At 48.2% G+C, this 20,067-nt stretch overlaps 1 protein-coding gene across 1 annotated transcript in view; it reads right to left on the bottom strand.

The window, feature by feature from the left end:
• Positions 1-20,067, bottom strand: part of PLXNC1 (plexin C1) — a 152,375-nt gene that overhangs the window by 104,127 nt on the left and 28,181 nt on the right. Inside the window, exons 3-4 of the mRNA XM_032416709.1 lie at positions 18,427-18,561; positions 14,901-15,001 (exon numbers count right to left, since the gene is read on the bottom strand). Coding sequence (XP_032272600.1) covers positions 14,901-15,001; positions 18,427-18,561 — 236 coding nt within the window. The remainder of the gene's footprint in view (positions 1-14,900; positions 15,002-18,426; positions 18,562-20,067) is intronic.

Below are 20,067 nucleotides of genomic sequence, written 5' to 3'. Positions count from 1 at the left end.
GGCCTCCCAGTCTCCGCCCCGGCGGAGCCGAGAACTCGGGGTCCCGCTCCTCAGCGAGCCCCCAGAGAAAAGCCGTCAGTCACTCCCGTCTCCCCGGTCTCCGGCCGCACTCCGCGCTCACCCGGCCTGTGACCGCGCCTTTCTATCTGGCACCCGACCCCGGGTGGAGTCTCCAAACCCAGCAGATCCCCGCGGTGCGCTCCCGCACCTCTCCTCCCGGGGGAAGAAGGTGAGTCTCCCCGGATCTGCCGCTTGTTGGGTCCCTGCTGGAGGAGCAGGGGCCCGACTGTGCCGCGGATCACGGTTTATAGCAACCCCGAGCTGAGAGCCCGCGCCTGGGCTCCGTCTCTGCAGCCGGCTTCCCTGCTCCAATACCTGGGAGCTCTGCCGCACTCAGGCACCCCCGGTCTTTCTGTGACCCCGAGGGTCCTGAGACCACACTGTCCCGCGAGGGTTCCACCCCCCACTTCGCCACCAGAGTGACGTCCCTCAGCGGAGCAGACTTCTAAAGTTCCGATTTTGTGCTCCGTGGCTCTATCACTTGCCAGAAGCGGCCGTCGGAGGCCCCTCCCCCGCCGTCTATCCTCCCGAATATTGCCTCGGATTCACTTCTCCGCACGTCCTACCTTCCAAAAAGTGATCGCTTTTCTGTTCAGAGAGTTGTTGCTCTTCTTTTCTTTGATCTCCTGTTGAGTTTGTAGGTGTTCAGAATGGTTTGATCCCTATCCAGCTGAATTCCTGAGAGGAGACGAAATCCAGGTCTCCTACTCCTCCGCCATCTTGCTCCGCCCCGGGGGGGGGGGGTGTTAGTGTTAAAGTAGGGTTCTGTTGTGAAGAGGTTTGGGAGACACCGGGCAAATAAAATTAAGCTAATTTCTCTGCTGCGGGACTTCTCAGAGCCTTCACTATGCTGGCATACCTGGCAACTTTCCAAGACGGGAACGAATGATGCAACATCTTCCAACATTTTTAGACATTCTAGTCATGCACACTGGGAAACACTGCCTGAACCTGGCTAATGAGCAGTAATTCAAATAGTGGATCAAATTAGAAAACTTTGGGCCTTCCTTGGCTTCCTTTCTCAACTCTCATATTCAGTTGATAATGACCTATTAATTCTAAGCATCCTCTACGTTATCTGCATTCTACCCTCGTCCATCACCTTGTAGCTGGGCTCCTGCCTGCCCACCTCTAGTGCCTCCATACAGACATCTAGGTTATTCTCAAACACAGAGCTGCTCATAGCACTTCCCACTTAAAAACCTTCAATGGCACCCTTTTGCCTGCACCAAACTCCTCTACCTATGTGTCTTTTATGACCAGAAGCCTAGAACACAAGTTTCCATGGTCATGTCTCTACCCTGGCACTATGATATAGCTCCTGCCTTCTTCTACAAACTCATCCCTAGGCAACTGTGGATTGATGAGTCTATTTGATTAACACATGCAGTGCAAACCTGCCTGGCTCTTCCTAGCATATGCTGTTCCCATGGCACCCAGAGGGCCCTTGGGCCTGCAGTATACTTGGTGAAATTATGTTCCTTGGTTAAGGCGAGTTCAATGTCACTTCCTCCATGATGTCTGCCCAAGCTCCAGGCAAAACAGTAGCTCCCTCCTTTGTGTCCCTGTGGCACCTTACACGTGCTCCAGGTGTATACAGCATATCGCATTAGTTGCTGATTGCCTGTCTCTCCCAGCAGACTGCAGGTCCCCCAAGGGAATACCCCTTATTCACCTTGGCAAACCCCAGGACCGAGTGCCATATTTGGCATTCACACCACAAATATTTACTGAGTGCCACCAGACACCAAAGACCATAGTAGGCACTGTGGACATATCAACGTATAAACCAGTTAAAGTCCCCCTGTTAATAAGCTTACATTCCAGTGAGACACACAGACATAAACCAAATAAACAATAATTTCAAATAATTTCAAATTAAGGTAAGTCTTCTGCAGAAACCAAAAATGTAGCACGGAGGAATTAGTTTAGATTGGTCAAGAAAGGTGACATTTCAGCTCAGAGTTCTAGGATGAAAACCATCGAGCCACATCAAGAATAACCAGAACAGCATTCTAGGGAGAAGGGGCAGCATATGCGAGGACCCTGAGTTCACTTAAACCTTGGAACTCTGTTCTCTGCAAGGAACTGATTGAAGACCAGACTGGCTAGTAAACAAAGGGAAGAGTGCTTCTGTCAATTATAAGCCTGTGACATTGACCAAGTTACGTGCCCTATGTCTCAGGCTGTCCATCTGCAGAAATGCAGATATGAATGGTTTCTACCTCATGGAGTTGTTAGCAAAATGTGCATCTATTTAACTGAGGCTTACAGTAATGCCTCAGTAAATAGTAGTGGTTGTTGTGATACTTATTCCTCGGGCAAGTGAAACAGACTTTAGGGAAAAATTTGGGTGACATAAGCTACACACACACACACAAAATGGTAGTTATGAGACAGGGATCCGGGCAATAAGGCGCATCAGACTGTCCACGGGCATTGGTCACACACGCCGGGGCAACATGCCATGTACCTTTCCTCCGTAAGGAGGCAGACCAAGTTCAAGGCTTCTTGGAGGATTCTCAATCACAACATGCCTTCCTCCCAAGACTAAAGGGCTCTCTGGGGTCTCCCCATGCCTTGAGCACCAGCTAGGAGCACTTTCCATGGTGTATGGACAGTATTTGCTTGGTGTATGCTTCACACCATAACCTGTGAGATTCTCCAGGGCAGAGCCTCATTCATCTCTCTTCCCCAAGGGCCTAGTTCAGGGCCTGACCCACAGCCCGTATCCAACAAGCGTTAGCTGAATTGGATTAAGAATTCAATTTTAAAGTGACTAAAATTCTTGACTACGTCTCCATGATACCAGCATAAGTTGTTTCATTGATTTTTGTTCACTGGGCTGGCCTGTTAACTGGCATGGTGGAAAACCAGCCTTTGTCTTGAAACTCAGAGCTATTTAGCACACATAAAACACATTTGCAGACTGAAACACTCACACAAAAGGGATTTGTAGCCTTCACCCCATGTGGTTCTTTTGTGGGTGATGAGCTTACTGAAGCTGGTGGTTTTTGCTTCCAAACATAAACCATGAGCTGAAGAACTTAAGGGAGGTGTTTTTAAAATACGTAAGATGGAAATAAACATGGGAAAACGATGCCTTTTGAGTCAAGAAGATCTGGATTCAAAGCTGCTCTTCTCCACATGCCCTGTGCAGCTGGGGGCACATACCTTCCCCTCTCTGGGCCTCCATTTCCCCACCAGGAAAGCAGGTGACCCATCTTCCTGAGAGCAATACTGAATGCCCCGCTTGTCCTATCAGAAACGGTCCCCTCTCTATATAGCAGAACATAAGCACCTAAGCTTTACAAAATGTTACAAAAGCAAAAACATGAAAGGCTGCCTGGAAGGCTTCCAAAGAAGATGGGAACGTTGTTTTTGAAGGTGGAGAAGGTGCTGGGAACAGGACATCTTCTAGGTCACAAAGACAAGTGAAAACATTTGAGGAATTTTTAAAAGCCAATCAATACATACTTATGAAAGTGCCTGCTGCCTGAGATAAGGTCATTTCAAAAAAATCTATTCCATTAAAACATGTATTTACTAAAAGGGGCGTTCCTAATGGTACTTGTTCTGAGTCAGGGAACATCAATTAACAAGATGGTGCGGGTAAGCAGTTTGGATGCTGCGCTCGGAGGACCTCGGCGGCCAGAGCTTCCAAACAAAACTGGCTTCTGAGTAAGGTGAGCCTTTTCCCTGTGTTGACCTCTATCAGCTCTCGGGGTACCAAGAGCTCTGCCCCTCCATGATTTCACCCCCTCTCTTCCTTCTGCTTCGAAAGAGTAGGATTTGTTCACAGCTCCTAACAGTGGATACAAATGCAGAACAACCCAGGGGATCTCGGTTCACCCAAAACCTGTCTCCACTGTTAGAAGGCCCCCAAACCCCTTTCAGCATTCTGGCTAACCCGCGTGCAAGGGCTGGGCTTCAGCCAGGGTAATTCAGGAATGCCCTGAGGTCCGAATAGTGTATTCCTCTTTGCTCCCCACTGCTTCCCCCCCACAGACAGTTGTCCTACTTGCTTCTACACAATTAGTCGGCACAATGGGGTCCTCATCCAAGAAGGAGGCCCCCCCCCCCCAAATCCCATGATTACCATGATCGCTGTCATTGGAACCGCACTGGACCATCAAGGAGGGTCACTGTCCAGGCTGCAAGCACGAGGACACATCCCGGATTGGAAAGAAAGGAGGAATGAAGGCAGAATGAGAACGATTTTCTGTCTCAAACTGTCTTTCTGGCCACTCAGTTAGGGCTGGCCATAACCCACGAAGGGGGACATCTCCAGAGCTGAATGTGCTCCTTCGGGTCTTGGCTCAGACGTGCTCTGTGAGGCCTTCGGGAACCACTCCGGTTCAAACTGCAACCTCTGGGGCCTCCAGCCAGCACCCCTTACCCCCGTCCTCGGCTGTATTTTTCTTCAGAACACTGATCACCATCTGACATGCTGTTTCTTTCTTTATGCTTACATGGTCCCTCTTCCCCCATGTGGTGAGTTGAACAATGCTCCCTCAACATTCATGTCCACCCAGAACCTCAGAAGGTGACCTTGTTTGGAAAGAGGGTCTGTGCAGATGTAATGCAAGGATCTCAAGAGGAGATCCTCCTGGATTTAAGGTATCCAATGCCTGGTGTCTGGAAAAGAGAAAGGAGAAGGAGATTTGGAGGCACAAAGAGGAAAAGCCCATGTCGTGAGAGAGGCGGGGCTCACAGTTCTACTGCTACAAGCCGGAAACACCAGGAGCCCCTCAAGCTGGAAGAAGAGAGGGAGCACTCTCCCCTAGAGCCTTCGGTTGTGGATTTCTAGCCTCCAGAACTGTGAGGGAATACATCTGTGTTGTTGTAAGCCACTGACGTTGTGGTCATTGGCTAGGGCAGCCTTAGGAATTGAACACCCCGTTAGAAGGACCTCCACGAGGGTAAAGATTTAGGGTGGTGCTGTTCACTGCTGCAGAATCCTAGTGCTTAGAACAGCGCCGGCCACACACTAGGGTCTCGATAGATACCTGTTAACTGAAAGCATGGATGCTTACACTTTCAAGGTGGAAGACTTTCTACAAGTCAGGTTGGCTCCGAGTCCCGTCATCTTTCTTAGGCATAGCCAGGCATCCACCAAGGGTCCATTTAGACCAGGCTCTTCTCTTTATTGCCCCCGCCACAAGGGATGATATCTCTTCCTCATTCCTCTTCCCTTTCCCTATGGTGGGGGGTGAAGGCGCTGGCTTGCGAGTTCAAGCTAGATTCTACTACCTGTGCAACCCGAAGTCAGCAGAGTAACGGCCCCCAAAGATACCCACGTCTCCATCCCTGGGACCTGGGCTAAAAGACCTTGCAGATGTGATTAAGGATCTCAAGATGGGGAAACTGTCGTAGATGATCTGTGTGGGCCCACAGTAATCACATGGGGATCAAGAGGAGGCAGGAGGGTCAGAGTCAGAGAAGGGGACCTGACGATGGAAACAGAATTCAGAGTGCGAGAGATGTAAAGGTGCCCCACTGCCGACTTCGAGGATGCAAGAAGGTGCCCCATTGCCGACTTCGAGGATGCCGACTTCGAGGATGCACGAGCTAAGGCGGGCAGGCTGCCTCCGGAGGCTAGAAAAGACAAGGACATGCAGTCTCCCTGCAGCCTCGCGAAGAAACACTGCCCCTTCAACACCTTGACCGTAGCCCAGTGAGACCCACTACAGACTCTGGCTTCCCGAACTGTAAGATACTAAACATATGCTGTTTTAAGCCCCTAAGGTTGTGACCATCTGTTACAGCAGCAGTGGGAAAGCAATACATAACCTAAGGCTGTTTCCTCATCCCGAATGTGGGCATTGCCCTAGTGCTGACTTCACAGGGCAGCAGGGGGCCTACCTGGAACAGGGCATGGCACGCAGGGCACAGCGTCCGGTGTAGGGTAAGCACGTTCCCACCGCGCCCCCCCACGCAGAGTGGGCCTGGGGTCGGGGCAGGCTTCTCGGGGGAGGCGCACTGCAACTGTGTCCTGAAGGGTCGGTGGGCACACCCCAGGGGGCTCCTCTACCGAGAAGCCCTCAGTGGGCGTCTCTGCTGCATACCGCCTGCCCCTCAGGAGGACAGACCGGGCCACAGGAACGCTGACCTCACGAGAGTGTGGTTACGGCTTACCATTCCCCAGGGGTTGTCTTGGTCAAGTTTTTGGGCAGTCACAGCCTAGGGCCCTTAGAGCTAAAAAATGGCCGCGGAGGCTTGAGGAGGGAGTGTCTCTTGGAGGAGAGAGGGGAGGCAGACCCCGGCACAGGAGAGCAGTGTAAGGAACTGGATGTGGCCATAAGCAAATCATTTAACTCCTTTTGTTGTTGTTGTTGTTGTTGTTGTTGGTTACTCTGGAGTGCTGGGGACAAATATGTTTAGCAGTCACATTTCGGTTTTTCTCTCTTGTATTCAAAATCCCCTTCTGTTACCCCCACCCTTTCAGGAAGGCTGACAGTAGGACTGGCCAGAGCCCTGTCGTCAGGCCGGGTCAAGGAATGATCTACCAGCTGCTGCTGGCTGGGGCTGCTTGAAGGTTTTCCACGTGTCTACATGGAAGAAACCTGGAGAAGAATATGGGCAAGTGTCAGGTTTATACAAATCATCAAGGGGAACCGCAGACACCTTGTAGTTCACATGCCTGCTGATTATGATTAGTACAGCCTTACCCTATATACTCCCAGTGCAGAGTGAGGCATGACAGCGAGGGATGGTAAAGAAGCTTGGTCTTTCCTGCACGACCCATTTTCTCAAGAGGACCCAACCCCGGTTCCATTACGTGACTAAGACCAGAGCAAGCGGAGCCCCATGGTGGCGCTGGGAGAGGCGGGGAGGTACACGAAGGCTGGAGGAAGAGTGGCCAAGTAGATGACTCAGGACGAGACAGGAGATAAGCTCGTTCGTTACGAGACATACCAAAAGACAGTGGAGCCTGGAAGGCGGATGGTTGGGAAGTCTGATAAAGCTGGTGCTCGGGTTAGTGCGGTTCGTGCTGGACCCTGCCTTCAGGATGATCTTTTTAAAACACAAATATGATCGTGTCCTCTGCTGAAAATCCTTTAATGGGTTTCCAGCACCCACTGATATGAAGTCCAAACTCAGAGCCCTTCACATCCTGGTCCCACCCAAGCCCCCATGCCCGTCCTTCCTTCTAGAGCCAGTGCGCTCTAGGGCTTCGATCCAATCTGCCGCTCCCTCAGAAGACCACTCACTATGCTGGATCCTCTAAAATGCCTTCCCCTCCCTGGTCCCTTGGGGAAAGTCTACTCAGGCTTCAAGGCCTGATTTTTTTTTTTTTTTAATCTTTTTTTTATTTACATTCTAGTTAGTTGACATACAGTTCAGTGTTGGTTCAGGAGTAGAGTTGAGTGGTTCATCATTTACACATAATACCCAGTGCTCATCACAACAAGTGCCCTTAATCCCCATCCCCCACCTATCCCACCCCAACCTCCCCTTCCATCAACCCTGTTCGTTCTCTATTGTTAAAAGTCTCTCATGATTTGTTTCCTTCTTTTTATCCCCTTGCTGAATGTTCATCCATTTTGTTTCTTAAATTCCACATATGAGTGAAATCATATGGTTCATCTTTCTCTGATTGACTTATTTTGCTTAGCAAAATACATTCTAGCTCTGTCCATGTCGTTGCAAATGGCAAGATTTCGTTTTTTTGATGGCTGAGTAATATTCCAGTGTGTGTGTGTCTGTGTGTCTGTGTGTCTGTGTGTGTGTGTATTTAAATATATATATACCACATCTTTATCCATTCAGCAGTCGAGGGACATTTGGGCTCTCTCCATAGTTTGGCTATTGTTGATAATGCTGCTATAAACACCAGGGTGCATGCACTCCTTTGGATCTGTATTTTTGTTTCCTTTGGGTAAATACCTAGCAGTGCGATTGCTGGCTTATAGGGTAGTTCTATTTTTAGCTTTTTGAGGAACCTCCATACTGTTCTCCAGAGTGGCTACACCAGTTTGCATTCCCACCAACAGTGCAAGAAGGTTCCCCTTTCTCCGCATCCTCACAAACACCTGTTGTCTCTTGTGCTAATTTTAGTCAAGACCTAATTTTAATGCCACCTCCTCTCTGAAGACTTTCCCAACCTTGGTTACAACTAACGGCTTCCTCCTCTGCATGTCCACCATCACAATAGCTAACGTTGCTTGAGTGCTCACTAAGACCCAGGTACCATGCCCAGGTCTTTATGCACATGATCTGATTTAATCTTCTCAGCCACCCTCTAAGGTATTATTAGCCCTACTTTATGGAAGAGGAGATTGGCACAGTGAAGATAAGGAACCTGCAAGTCACAAAGAAACCTGGATTCAATCCCAAGCAAGCCGACTCCAGGCCCTGCACTCTTCCTCCTCGCCTCGACTGCCAGAGTGGAAGTCACCCCCAGCATTGCTGTGCATCCCAAACAGGCCACCCCCCCTACATTCCTGCTCAGTAATGACACCCTTGTCGTTCTGGTCACCCAAGCCAGACACCCGCACTCCTTCCTCTACCATCTCAACACCAAGGTCACTGTGTTGCTGGGAAAAGAACAGGAACTCACCCCACTGCACCCTCTGAGACTCAGCTCTGGCATCACTCCCAAGTCCTTGCCCCTCCGACAAGTTCTCATCCATTGGGCTCCAATCTAGTGCCTAGTCCAATGCCTGGGACACACTAAGAATACATCATATGTTTGGGTATCACTTCTTCATTGTCTTTATGAGGACTTAGATCAGGGAGAAATAGAATATGTCTTCCAGAAAAACAGTGGCCATGGCCACCTTGATATTTTATTTTTCATTTTATAACCCTATTCTGAGTGTGTCAAACTCAAGGGGGAATCTAATTAATCACCAAGTCCTGTCAATCCTATCTCCCAAATAGCTCTTGAGTCCATCCACTTCTTCCCATTGCTACTATCATCCCTCTAACCAGTTCCCCATCTCTTGCTGGTTTAAAACCACTTTCTAAGTGGTCTGCCAGCATCCAGCAGGGCCCCTCTAGTCTATCTTCACCAGAATGCTTATTCTAAAACACACATCTGAACTGGTCACTCTTCTAATTAAGCTCTGCAATAGCTCCCCAAAGTCCTTCCAACAAAATGGAAATTCTTTAACACGGCTTATAAGGCCAATCCTCCACTGCTCCTGCCTACCATGCCACTTTCTCAACGGCTCCCCCCTCCACCCCGCATCCCAAGGCTGTATGCTCCATCCACACTGAGCATCGGGCCAGGTGCTCCTACAGCTTCCGGCCTTGGCACACCTGTTCCCTCAGCCGTCACCTGCCTCGGCTTTATCTGGCTGATACCTGCTCACGCCTCAGGTTCAGCTGAGACATTTCTTCTTGCAGCAAACGTTCCCTTACTATGAAGGTGGGCTAGACGTTTTTTATGTGCCCCCATGGAATCCTCCACTGCCTCTGTGCAAACCCTTATTATATACGCTATGTACTTATTGGTAGATTGGGAGCTCTTTTACTTGTTAAGGTAGACTGGACTGTGTGCCCAGCTCTTCACTCTCTCCTGTGCTGGAATGACCCGTCCCTACCCTTGGCCCCGTTTCCATGGTCTCCTACTAGAGTAGGCAGAGCATATTCCCCACCCCACTGATGCTGGGTTTGGCCTTGGGCTGTGCTCGCCAGGGGAGTACCAGCAAACACGACATGAGCAGAGGCTTTGCATGTGCCGCCCAGTTGAGCACGGCCTCTCGTACTTCTGCTTGCTGTCTGCCTGGGCAACGGTATGTGCAGGATGAGAGATGTGTGAAGACGACCCGAATCAGCCTCTCCACCAGCACCTTGAGGCAGAGGACATCCTTACCCCCAACCCCACCCTCTCCCACTGGAGCGGACCCATGAACAAGAGGAATAAATGTTTTTTTCTTTTAAGCCACTAAGAGTTTGTTAACACAGTATCACTGGACCAGAAACCTGACTGATACACCGGCCTACGTTCCTCACTAGATTGCAGGCTCTATGAAGGCAAGAAACAACTCTGACCCGAGCACCCAGCATAGGCCTCATCACATCGCAGGTGCTCAATAAATATTGGTCAGTTGGATGTATGACTGAATGAATGCATGTGGGCTATTGACATGTCTGTCTCCCTAGCTAGCATGTGAATTCCTTCAGGCCAAGAATGGCATCTGATTTCTCTCAGCAACACCTAGCTGTCTCATTTCCCACACTCTGTTCTTGGTAGATACTCGATAAATATTTGTTAAAACCAAATAAATGGGATTTTGTGGGCTGGCTTGGGACTGAGTCCTTAATTTATGACATTGTTTCTATGGGAAAATGTATTCTGAGTGCCAAACAAACTTGCAAATGAACTTTTGGAACCTCACCCGTTCATTGGTTCAGGATTGCCAGTTTTGTGGAAATCCATAACTGAACACATGTGCTATGCTTTGCAATATGGGAAAAACTGAGAAACTGCTTCCAAACCCAAGATATTCAGCCTGCAAAAATTCACTTTCCACCCACACAGACAAATTCAGCACAGGTTGGATTTGAGGTTCCAACAATAAAATACTAGACATTTTAGAGCTCATTGTTTATCTAATTGCTTTTTATCTGCTTATACTAGATGCCTATTCTTAACACCCGATCAAAAGGAAGTTAAGATAGTTTTCTTGCCCACCCCCACTCCCAACAAATCCATTTTCTAGACACATATGCAAGAAAGCTCAACCTTCTCGAAAGGGAAAATAAATTATTTTTCTAAATAAATCTGTGACATTTAAAATAAACACAGTAGGATGCTCTACAGTTATAAGAAAACATCCCCCTTTAGAATTCCTAATTTTGAATGGTACTGGGAACTCAATATGAGTCACAGATCTGAGGCTTAGTTTTATTTCGTCTTAGGCCAGAATCAAGCCAGTTTGAAACCAAGTGATCTGATGTGGCTGGGAAGGGCCATCAGTCTAGAATGTTCTATGCACAAGTTTCAACCCACAACTGGTAGAGTTTCTCAATCACTCAATCTACTTCATTCACTTAACGTATATTTTTTGAGCATCTACTCTGTGTCAGGCACTGTTCTAGACTCTGGGGATATAGTAGTGAACAAGACAGACAAGGACCCTCTGTTCGTGGAACTTACATTTTAACAAGAGAGGCAGAGAAATAAGATCGTTTCAGACCAGTAATGGGGCCATGATGAAAATAAAACAGTGAGGTGATTATGAGTAAGGTGAGGCCACTTAAGACTGGGAGATCAGGAAAGCGCCAGCCACGGAAAGATCTGGGGAAGAATATTCTAGACTAAGGCAACAACAAGGGCAAAGTACCAGAGGCGGGAACAAGCCTGGTATAGTCCTAAGTCAGAAAGAAAGCCAGTGTGGTGGGGTGGAGTGAACAGAAGGGAGGGAGGCATGGGAGGCACAGAACGGTCAGACAATGTATATAGGTCCTGTAGTAAGAGAGTTAGACTGGATTCTAAGAGAGGAAGCCAGGGCAAGTTTTAAACTGGGGAATGACATGACCTGGTTTAGATTTTAAAAGCACCCTTCCTCTCGGAGAGTACTGGGACAGGGGTGAGGGAACAAGAGGAGAACCAGGGGAAGCCTGAGTCCTAGTTTTATAGAAGGCTAGAACTCCTAGCCCGTCGTCAATAAATGCCCCAGTGTCTTCAACCTCTTCTCTGACCATTCCTCTTAACTTTCTTGTGCTTACGAAACCAGCCTCTCCCCCGGGGGATACAGTTTCCTCGAAGCCAGCTCAGGGGCTGGCTGCTTCCTCTCACTCGTCCTAAGTGTCCTGCTTGTGTCCTGCTGCCTTTTCTGGATGCTTCTTCTTTCCTCCCCTTTTCCAAGCCTGCCCCCCAATGTGCCCCAGCTTGGAAGCTCAGGCAGTCACACCATCAGCCCACACCACCCCGAAGCCCTCCGTGTTGCAACCATCTACAGCTCACCCCCACCCCTGCCAATTCCTTCCTTTTCTGGACTATTTTGCTCCAACACTGTTTCCACAGTCAGTCTTGGGGACTGTAATTTCCAAACAGATGACTGATCTAACACTCTGCTACCTTAGTTCCTTGACCCTCTCCCTACCAACGATCTTGTCTTCCATCCTACTTCAAGTGCACAACCGTACCCTAGACCTTGTCATTACCAATAGCACCACCCCATCCACGACCTCCCTATAGTCCAACTACTACCCTTTCCAGTTCCCCAGTTCCAACAAATCTTAAATCCAACCACAACCTTCCATGCACAGATCCTGCCCCCTCTTCCCATACCTCACTCCCCTCCTTGGAGTTCACGTCCAGCTGAGAGCCCAGAGTCCACTACTTTAAGTAAAAATATCCATGTCAATACCATCGTCCATCCCTTGGATACACCCTCAGTTCCTAGGCCCCTCTCCCCTCTCTTGATGTATTTCCTGCAAAGCCCTACCTTGCTAAATCTAGCTCTCCCCAACTCTATGACTACACCAGCCGAGCTGAATGCAGCCTTCGAAAGCAAAACCACGCTGAGTGTTCTCGCTTCAAAAGCAAGACCACTGTCCTCAATGGGACCCTCCTGCTACCTGGCAATCATTCTGTATTTCCCATCTCCATTCTCTGTCCAGCTCTCTTTCCTATCTTCTCTCTCTTCTCCCTTCAAACCTCCAGCACTTCCTCCCCCACCTCACTCTCACTGGTCCGAAGTCACTGAACATGACATAAGCAATACAAACTGACGCTGCACACACCTCCCCCACCCACCTGCCCCAGGACCCACATTCTGCACCTTCCCTCCTGTGACCAAGGATGACTTGCACACCTCCTGCCCGAGGCTTGCCTCCCCACGCTCACGCTAGATCGCATTTCCTTTCATCTTCTGAGACACAACACTGTGCAACCGCCCTTTCTCTTTCTTGCACCATCAGTTTCCCCTTCTCTACTGGAACTTCCCCAATAGCCCCAAAGCACAGTGTGCTTTCATGCATCTTAAAAACAACAAGACCCTCTGGATTTTACTTTCTCCTCCAGTGTCTGCTCCATCTTTCTGCTGTTTTCCTCAGCAAAGCTCCTCTGAAGAGTTGTCTCTGCTCTGCTCTCTCCTTAGTTTCTCTTGCTGCATTAGCACCACTTGCCACAACGGCCCCTGTCATGGTCACCAATCATCACCTGCTAAGTCCAGTGGATCAGTTCTCTTCTCTTGCCCAAACTCTCAGCACCATCTGGCACAGTGGACTGCTCCCTCCTTTCTTGCCTTGGCATAATGGAAGCCACCTTCTTCAGTCTTTCCTCTTCCCTTTCTGGCTGTTCCCTCCCCCTCTTCATCTCCCTGACCCCCAACCACTGCACCACCTCTGTGCTCAGTTCCCCAACTACTGCTCCCCTCAATCAACATGGCCTCCCTTGTCTGGTCTTCAGGCTTCTTTACATCCCATCTAGACACATCTAACCTCCAAAATTCATCTCACCAGCCCGGACACCTCGCCCATGAGCTCCAGACCTGTGTTTGCCAAAATAGTAGCCACTAGCTCTGTGTGGCTAATGAATCCCGGCCACTGCTCCAATTAACCCCTGCAGGGAGCTCTGCAAATATAGACAGGGAACCTACCTAAATGGAACGGGTGGGAAAGAATATGGCAGAACTGTGTAGTGGGTGTGTGACGATGAAATGCTGTTCACGATCAGTTAATTTCTTTAAACTCTAGACTCGGCAAGCGACACGAAGGAAACATTCCTACCCAATTACAATTATGCATGAGCATTTTCCCGGCCCTGCTTCTTTTGTCTGCCAGTGATTCTGAGGGCAACAGCCCCATGAGGAAGCGCAGCAAAAGGCAAGGGCCAGTATGCGTCTTGCTGCATCGCAGCTTTCGACTACCTCCAGGAACTCCTAATTAATTCTGTCCCCACGTTTTTAGTTTGTTTCCTGAACCTCTTGCTTATACCGCATTCTCGCCCTCTCCCTTCATTGCCCTGGGCTTCCATCCCCGGAGGCTCCCCAGTTCTCTTCCCAGTCCTCTCTTCTTTCCCCAAACTGCCCCCTTGTTCAGCCTTGGGCTTCTCTGCACCTGTTCTACTCCTCCTTATCCTTTTTCACCTTTAAAAACTGAAAGCACCAAACTGACAGACACTGTTATGGTTTTGTTTTTTTTTTCTTTCTTTCTTTCCCTGACCAAGCTACAGCTCAGGCGCTCGCTCTCCTCCTCGCTTCTGTAGTGGGAGCCCGAGTACTCGGTTGCCGTGGCAACAGCGAACCCAACCAGGCCGGTCCCAGCGACTAGGAGCTGCCGAGGCGGCGAGGAAGCCGCTACAAGTCGCCCCAGAGCCTGGGTGGGTCGTGACCATCGTAATTCAAGACCAGGCCGGGCCCATTCTGCCCGGAGACCCAGACCGTAGAGCAGGCCCGCCAGCCGTACCGCGCATTAGGAGACAGCACCATCAGTAACGAGGCTTCCCCCGAGCCAACCGCACGCCACACATTATGAGGATCCCGTTGAAAATTTTCAAACATCCCTATTCTTTTATGTCCTCTGAGGGAAAGCCTTTTGCCTGTCTCCCCGGAGTCTTGGAGAGCTCTGTAGAAAGTACAAGCAGAGCTGACATCTCCAGCCTGTCCTTCCTTCTGTCGCCGCCCGGCCCGCGCCCACCCCCAGGCTGGGCACCCCTGAGCGCTCCGGTCCGACCGTCTCGCGGCCCTGGCACAGCTGGGAACATCGCTGAGAAGGATGAGCATTACCCCACGGTAGTTCAGTCGGCGGCCAGGCGCTCAGGTCCCCCAGGTCACTGGAACGGGTCGTCAGAGCAGGGCAACAAGTGTTCTGCCGCATAACCCTTCCCCGCCTCCCCCCGCCCAAAAAAAGTGAGTTGGTGAGAAAGAATCAGGAAATACCTTTGTAGCGAATGGCACCAACCGCAGTGAGGGTCTGCTGCCGTTAAACACTCGGTGCAGGATTGCTGCTTACTGCAGTTGGCAACACGAATTCTCCTCACCTAAAAATAAAGACCACAGCGCTTCAGACGGAATCATAAGCAACACCAGAAAAGCGGCAACACCTTATCTGATGTAGGGCCACAAAGAGCACATTTATCAACTTGAACTCGGAATGACTCTGTAATGACATGGGGCAGCAGTCCTCAGAATCCCCTGGGGAAGCTTTTGAAAGTGCAGATCCCCAGATACCCTGCTGCCCACGCTGCGGAGACTCCTGCTGGTAGGTCTGGGACCCAGCCAAGGGGTCTGTATTCTCCGGTGCTCTCCCAGGTGAGTCTGATACGCAGTCAGGTTTCTGACCGGCTAATGATTTCCAAAGGGGCCACGGAATCAGGTCACCTGGTCCTCACACAGAGACAGTTGATGTATGGTCAGTGGTGCTTTGGAAATGAGCATCTGGGGATGGCAAAGGCTCTGACCCAGGAGTGTCCGCACAAGGCTGGCGCTGGACATGGACATGAGGAGAATCCCACACCCCCGCCAGGGTAACTCCATCACTTCAGCTCCTGGCTCGCTTGCTCGCATTCCCTCCGCTGGAGTTGAAAAGAAAAGAAATCACTGCCTGCCCCTCGAGCTGCCTCTTCCAGTTGTCAGGAAACAGCAACCCCACAGAGCAGGTGCCCATGCTGGGCAGACCCAGGAATCTGAGACAGTCAGAGCCTGGAAGTGGGGTGGCAGGAGGCAGAGAGGACCCCAGTGTCGCATGGCACATTTTCTGCAGGCAAGATCCCACAGCAGGTAGTAAGGAACTTGCAGAACTCATTAAGCCAGGAAGCTGTACATGCTAGAAGGTAGAAGTAACTTCTTTAAAAGGTTAGAGAAACGGAGAGTTCTAGAAAGGGTTCGTGAGGAAAATAGGCTATCCTGAGGAGTATTCCTCAATTCTAAGTTGACTTCATGGAGGATACACTTGTCCATTTCTCCCATCCTCAGTGTTGCTGAAAGATGTGGGGGCAGACCACCAGCCTGAGCCAGAGTTGACCAGAATGTGGCTATTTCCTTGTAGCTCACACCACATCTTTTTAATGCTGGGGGGGGGGGGTTCATAAATATGTAATCTCTCTAACCTTGTTCTCTCGTCTGTGAAATGGTGATGGTGCTGCTGATTTCATGGGGTTATTACACTGTCTGGCCCATACTAAGTGCTCAGTAAATGTTGGCTATTGCTATTGTGTGAAGAAAAGGTCCCACAGTCCAACAAACATGTGAAACCTTATATTGAAAAGGCAAATAGATTTCCTTAGAACAGGCTTCTGAGAGCCTTTGAATATGCTCATGATACTCCAGGAGGGATATAGTCAATAACATCTCCTCCGAGGGCCACTTTTGCCCAGAACACTTAGTGGAATATGAGTCTCTAGAACATTCTGTGAGAACCATTATACAGTGTACTTAAACACACAAACAACATAACTCTATGTAAAAGAGAGAACACTGTAAGTACTTACATTGGATCTGCTTCTCTAACTTAATAACACATTATAGTGACTATTCCACAGCAATGCATCAATCTTCATGTGGTTATTTTTAATGGCCACATATTCTATGGATGTACCAGGGCATATTAGTTTGGCTGTTACTATCTCCCCAAGAGTCTGGGAAAGAACCTTCCTTAGGTTTTGCCTCTCTAGGGATTATACTGGCTCAACCAGAATCTTACTAATAGGATCCCCAGCAGTAAACCTAAGTGAAGAATGTACAAATAACTGGCTTTGATGCCCAGTCAAAAACTCTCCCTAGGACTTCAGGCTTTGAATGACCAGAGGCTAAGCAGTTTTTACCTTCCTGAAAGTGAGGACCTGTCCGCTATCTATGGCTCTCCCAGTGGTTCCCAGATTAGAGTCTTGAGTTCCGAGGAAAGTAGTAATGAGAATCTATGAGCTATTCACAATGTTTCAAAAAGTTGAATGGAAAAAACATGCACGGGCCAAGCAAGACTTCAAGAGTCTCTGCTTTGGGCTGGAATTTTATCAGCTCCATGTGGTAGCACAGTCCGTTCCCTGGCTGGCAGTTTTCAGATGCCCTTGATAAATAAAGCCTGGGAATGGGAATAGTTACTTGACACATGGCAGTTTGTGGAGCAGACAAAAATCTTTCAAGTGCGGGAAGCCCAGGGAAGAAATAGAATGGAGAGCGTTGAGTGGTGAAACAAGCCGCTCAAGAAGAGTCTATAGGGTGAACAACTGGTTTACCAACGTAGACCAGGTCCACTGTCCCTCCCAACGTGGTCATTCTGACATAACTGACTTTGCAACGTGCAAAGGGCAATATGGCCTTTCTAGGAATTCTGGAGACTACAGAGTGCTTGTGTACCTACCTTGTGACTCTAACAGCACATGTAGCTTGCTATCACTGCTATTCCCCTTAGAACAAGAGACAAAGAATGGAAAGTGGGGGTGGGCCAAGGGCCGCTGTTATCCCATTATATCATTCCGTAAGTCTCAATGATTTCCTTTGCACTTTGTATGTTCTGGTGGCCATGGGTCCAAATTACCGTGCCAGAATAGGCTGCTAGTTTGCACAAGTTTGGGATCTGATCTCATTTATCACGGGCTTTAATGTCAGGCCAGAGTTTAAATCCCAGCCCTGACAAGGCCTAACCTATATATATATATATATATATATATATATATACACACACACACACACACACACACACACACACCCCTGGGCGAGTTATTTAACCTCTCCAAGTCTTAGGCTCTTCATATATAAAACAAGGGTAATTTTATCTCATTAAATTATTAACATATTTCACCAACATTGTTTTTATGGGGGGGTGTGTACAAGCACACTGTATGCACGTAGAGAGACCATATTTAGAATAGTAACTAGTACATGGTCAGTAGCGATTGAATACAAATTAGTTTTCTTTCCTTCCCTTGGTGAAAGCACTTTGTAAAAATGAAGAAAATGGAAAAAGATATTCTCTTTATTTCAATAAGCAGAAGCAAGAAGAAAAACTAGAACAGCCAGATAAATTAAGAGAGGGAGGGTGAGTGCCATATATTTCCTGGTTCATGAATGTGTATGAGACTGTGGCCTGATATTAACCCCAAATTCCAAAGCCAATCCCATTCGGTATATTCATAAATGCATCTAACCGTTCAGTGCCCACACAATAAATGTGTAAATTCAGTTACCTTGCTGATTATGCACCCATTTGCAAGCACACCCTCTTCTGAAAAACTTGGCTTCGGAAATACAGCCAATAATAAAATTGTCTAAATAGGTAATATTTCTTGCTTACTTACTGACAGTAAGGTTTTTAATTCCATGTCTGTGAGCCACTGTGGGTCTTCCTGAAGCCTGCAGCAGTGTTTAAACTCGATAGTTCAAAGTAAAAGCTTCACTACTAGATAATGACATTAATTAAACACTTTTTACTCAGAAGTCAGAAGCAATAGTTAGCATTTTTACCTACCTCTTTCCCGGCTGTTAGATAGATGTAGATATTCTTCTTAGGATGAGGAACCAGTTTGTAGAAAACAGGTGTTTCTTCTTTAATTTCATAAATAACCTCTGGACAATTTGAAGTCAAATTCTCACCAAGAATAACCTATTTTTTTTTTCAAAAAGAGAAATACGATTTCTATTAAATACATCAAACAGCGGGGTGGCAAGACTTGTAGCTTAATTCTAAGACCACGTGCTCTTTTACTCACTACATATATGGGCTGAGGTACCAAGTCCTTAAGCATCTGCTGTCTCAGTCTTCCACAAGGCTGGTAAGAACAAGCACAGTCATGCGCGAGCACGCACACACACACACACAAACACACACACACACACCAAACTTGGGTGCTGGGGCAGTATCCTCACAGGTAGAAGCTCGAAGTCCACAATTCCCTACCCCTTCTCGCTTTACAAGAAGCTACAAGAGACAGCTCCCTTAGTACTATGCCAGGTGATCTTAAAACCAAAGGAAGTCGGCTTGACATAGACTTGCACAGGTGACTCTGATTCTACATACTTACACATTTTAAAGTAACCAGGACAACTGAACAGGCCCAAACAGGTAGGTATGTGTTTATATATAAAATATAGCTAAGTGTGGCTCTGAAATTGGACACACCTGAGTTTCATTCACCTCAGTCAATAAATGTCTACTGAATAGCCCCAATGTATCTGGCATGTTCTAGATGTTTGGAAAATGGCATCGAACAAATGAGTGGAGGGTGGGGGAGTAGAATCCTACCCTCATAGAACTTGTGTGTGTGTGTGTGTGTGTGTGTGTAGGGGAGTGGTGGCCAACAATAAGTAAATTATAAACTCTATTAGAAGGTGATGTAGGTCAAAATAAAGTTGGGTAAAGACATAAGGATGCATGTTCAGGGTAGGTCTCATTGAGAAGTGATATTTAGGTAGCTACTTGCAGGAGATGATGGAGTGGGTCATTTGGATGTCTGGGTGACACATGCTCTTGGACAAGCAACCCACTGGTCCTGAGGCCCTAAAACCTGAGGTGGCCAGTGTGGCTTGCGCAGAACAAGTGAGGCAGAGCGCAGTGGGCAGTGAGGTAAGAGGTATGTAACATAAGTTCTTGTAGGCCCGTATAAAGACCTTACTATTACTCCAGGTGAGAGAGAGGGAACCACTGCAGGGTTTGAGCAGAGCACTGACATGGTTGGGGGCAGGTTGGAAGCATGAGTGTGAAGATGTGTCAGGAGACCATTACCATAGTCCTGGAGAAACAGAATGGTAGCTTGAGCTCAGGTGTGTGTCCTGGCTCTATGCTTTGAGTACGATGTGCTACCTTGAACTAGTACCTTACTTAACCTTCCTGGGCCTCAACTTTCTTATCTCCAAAATGGGGCTAAGAATGCCTTTCTTATATACAACTGTTAAGGATCAAAGGAGAATTATGAAAGATGCTTAGCACGTAATAAATATACAGTGGATGTTAATGTTAGTAGACTGCAAGCTCCTTTTGAGTAGAGACCATGTCTTAATGTTCTTTATACCCTCCCCTTGCCCAATGCAATACTTTCAAAATCGAAGGTGTTTGATTATTTCATCAGTTTGAACACATCCATATATGATATCCACATTTGTGTCTCTACCA

Source organism: Phoca vitulina, unplaced genomic scaffold, assembly GCF_004348235.1.
Source record: "Phoca vitulina isolate PV1807 unplaced genomic scaffold, GSC_HSeal_1.0 scaffold19, whole genome shotgun sequence".
In the NCBI taxonomy this organism is placed as follows: Eukaryota; Metazoa; Chordata; class Mammalia; order Carnivora; family Phocidae; genus Phoca; species Phoca vitulina.
Note: the sequence above shows the minus strand (reverse complement) of the source record. Positions and strands in the feature narration are given on the sequence as shown.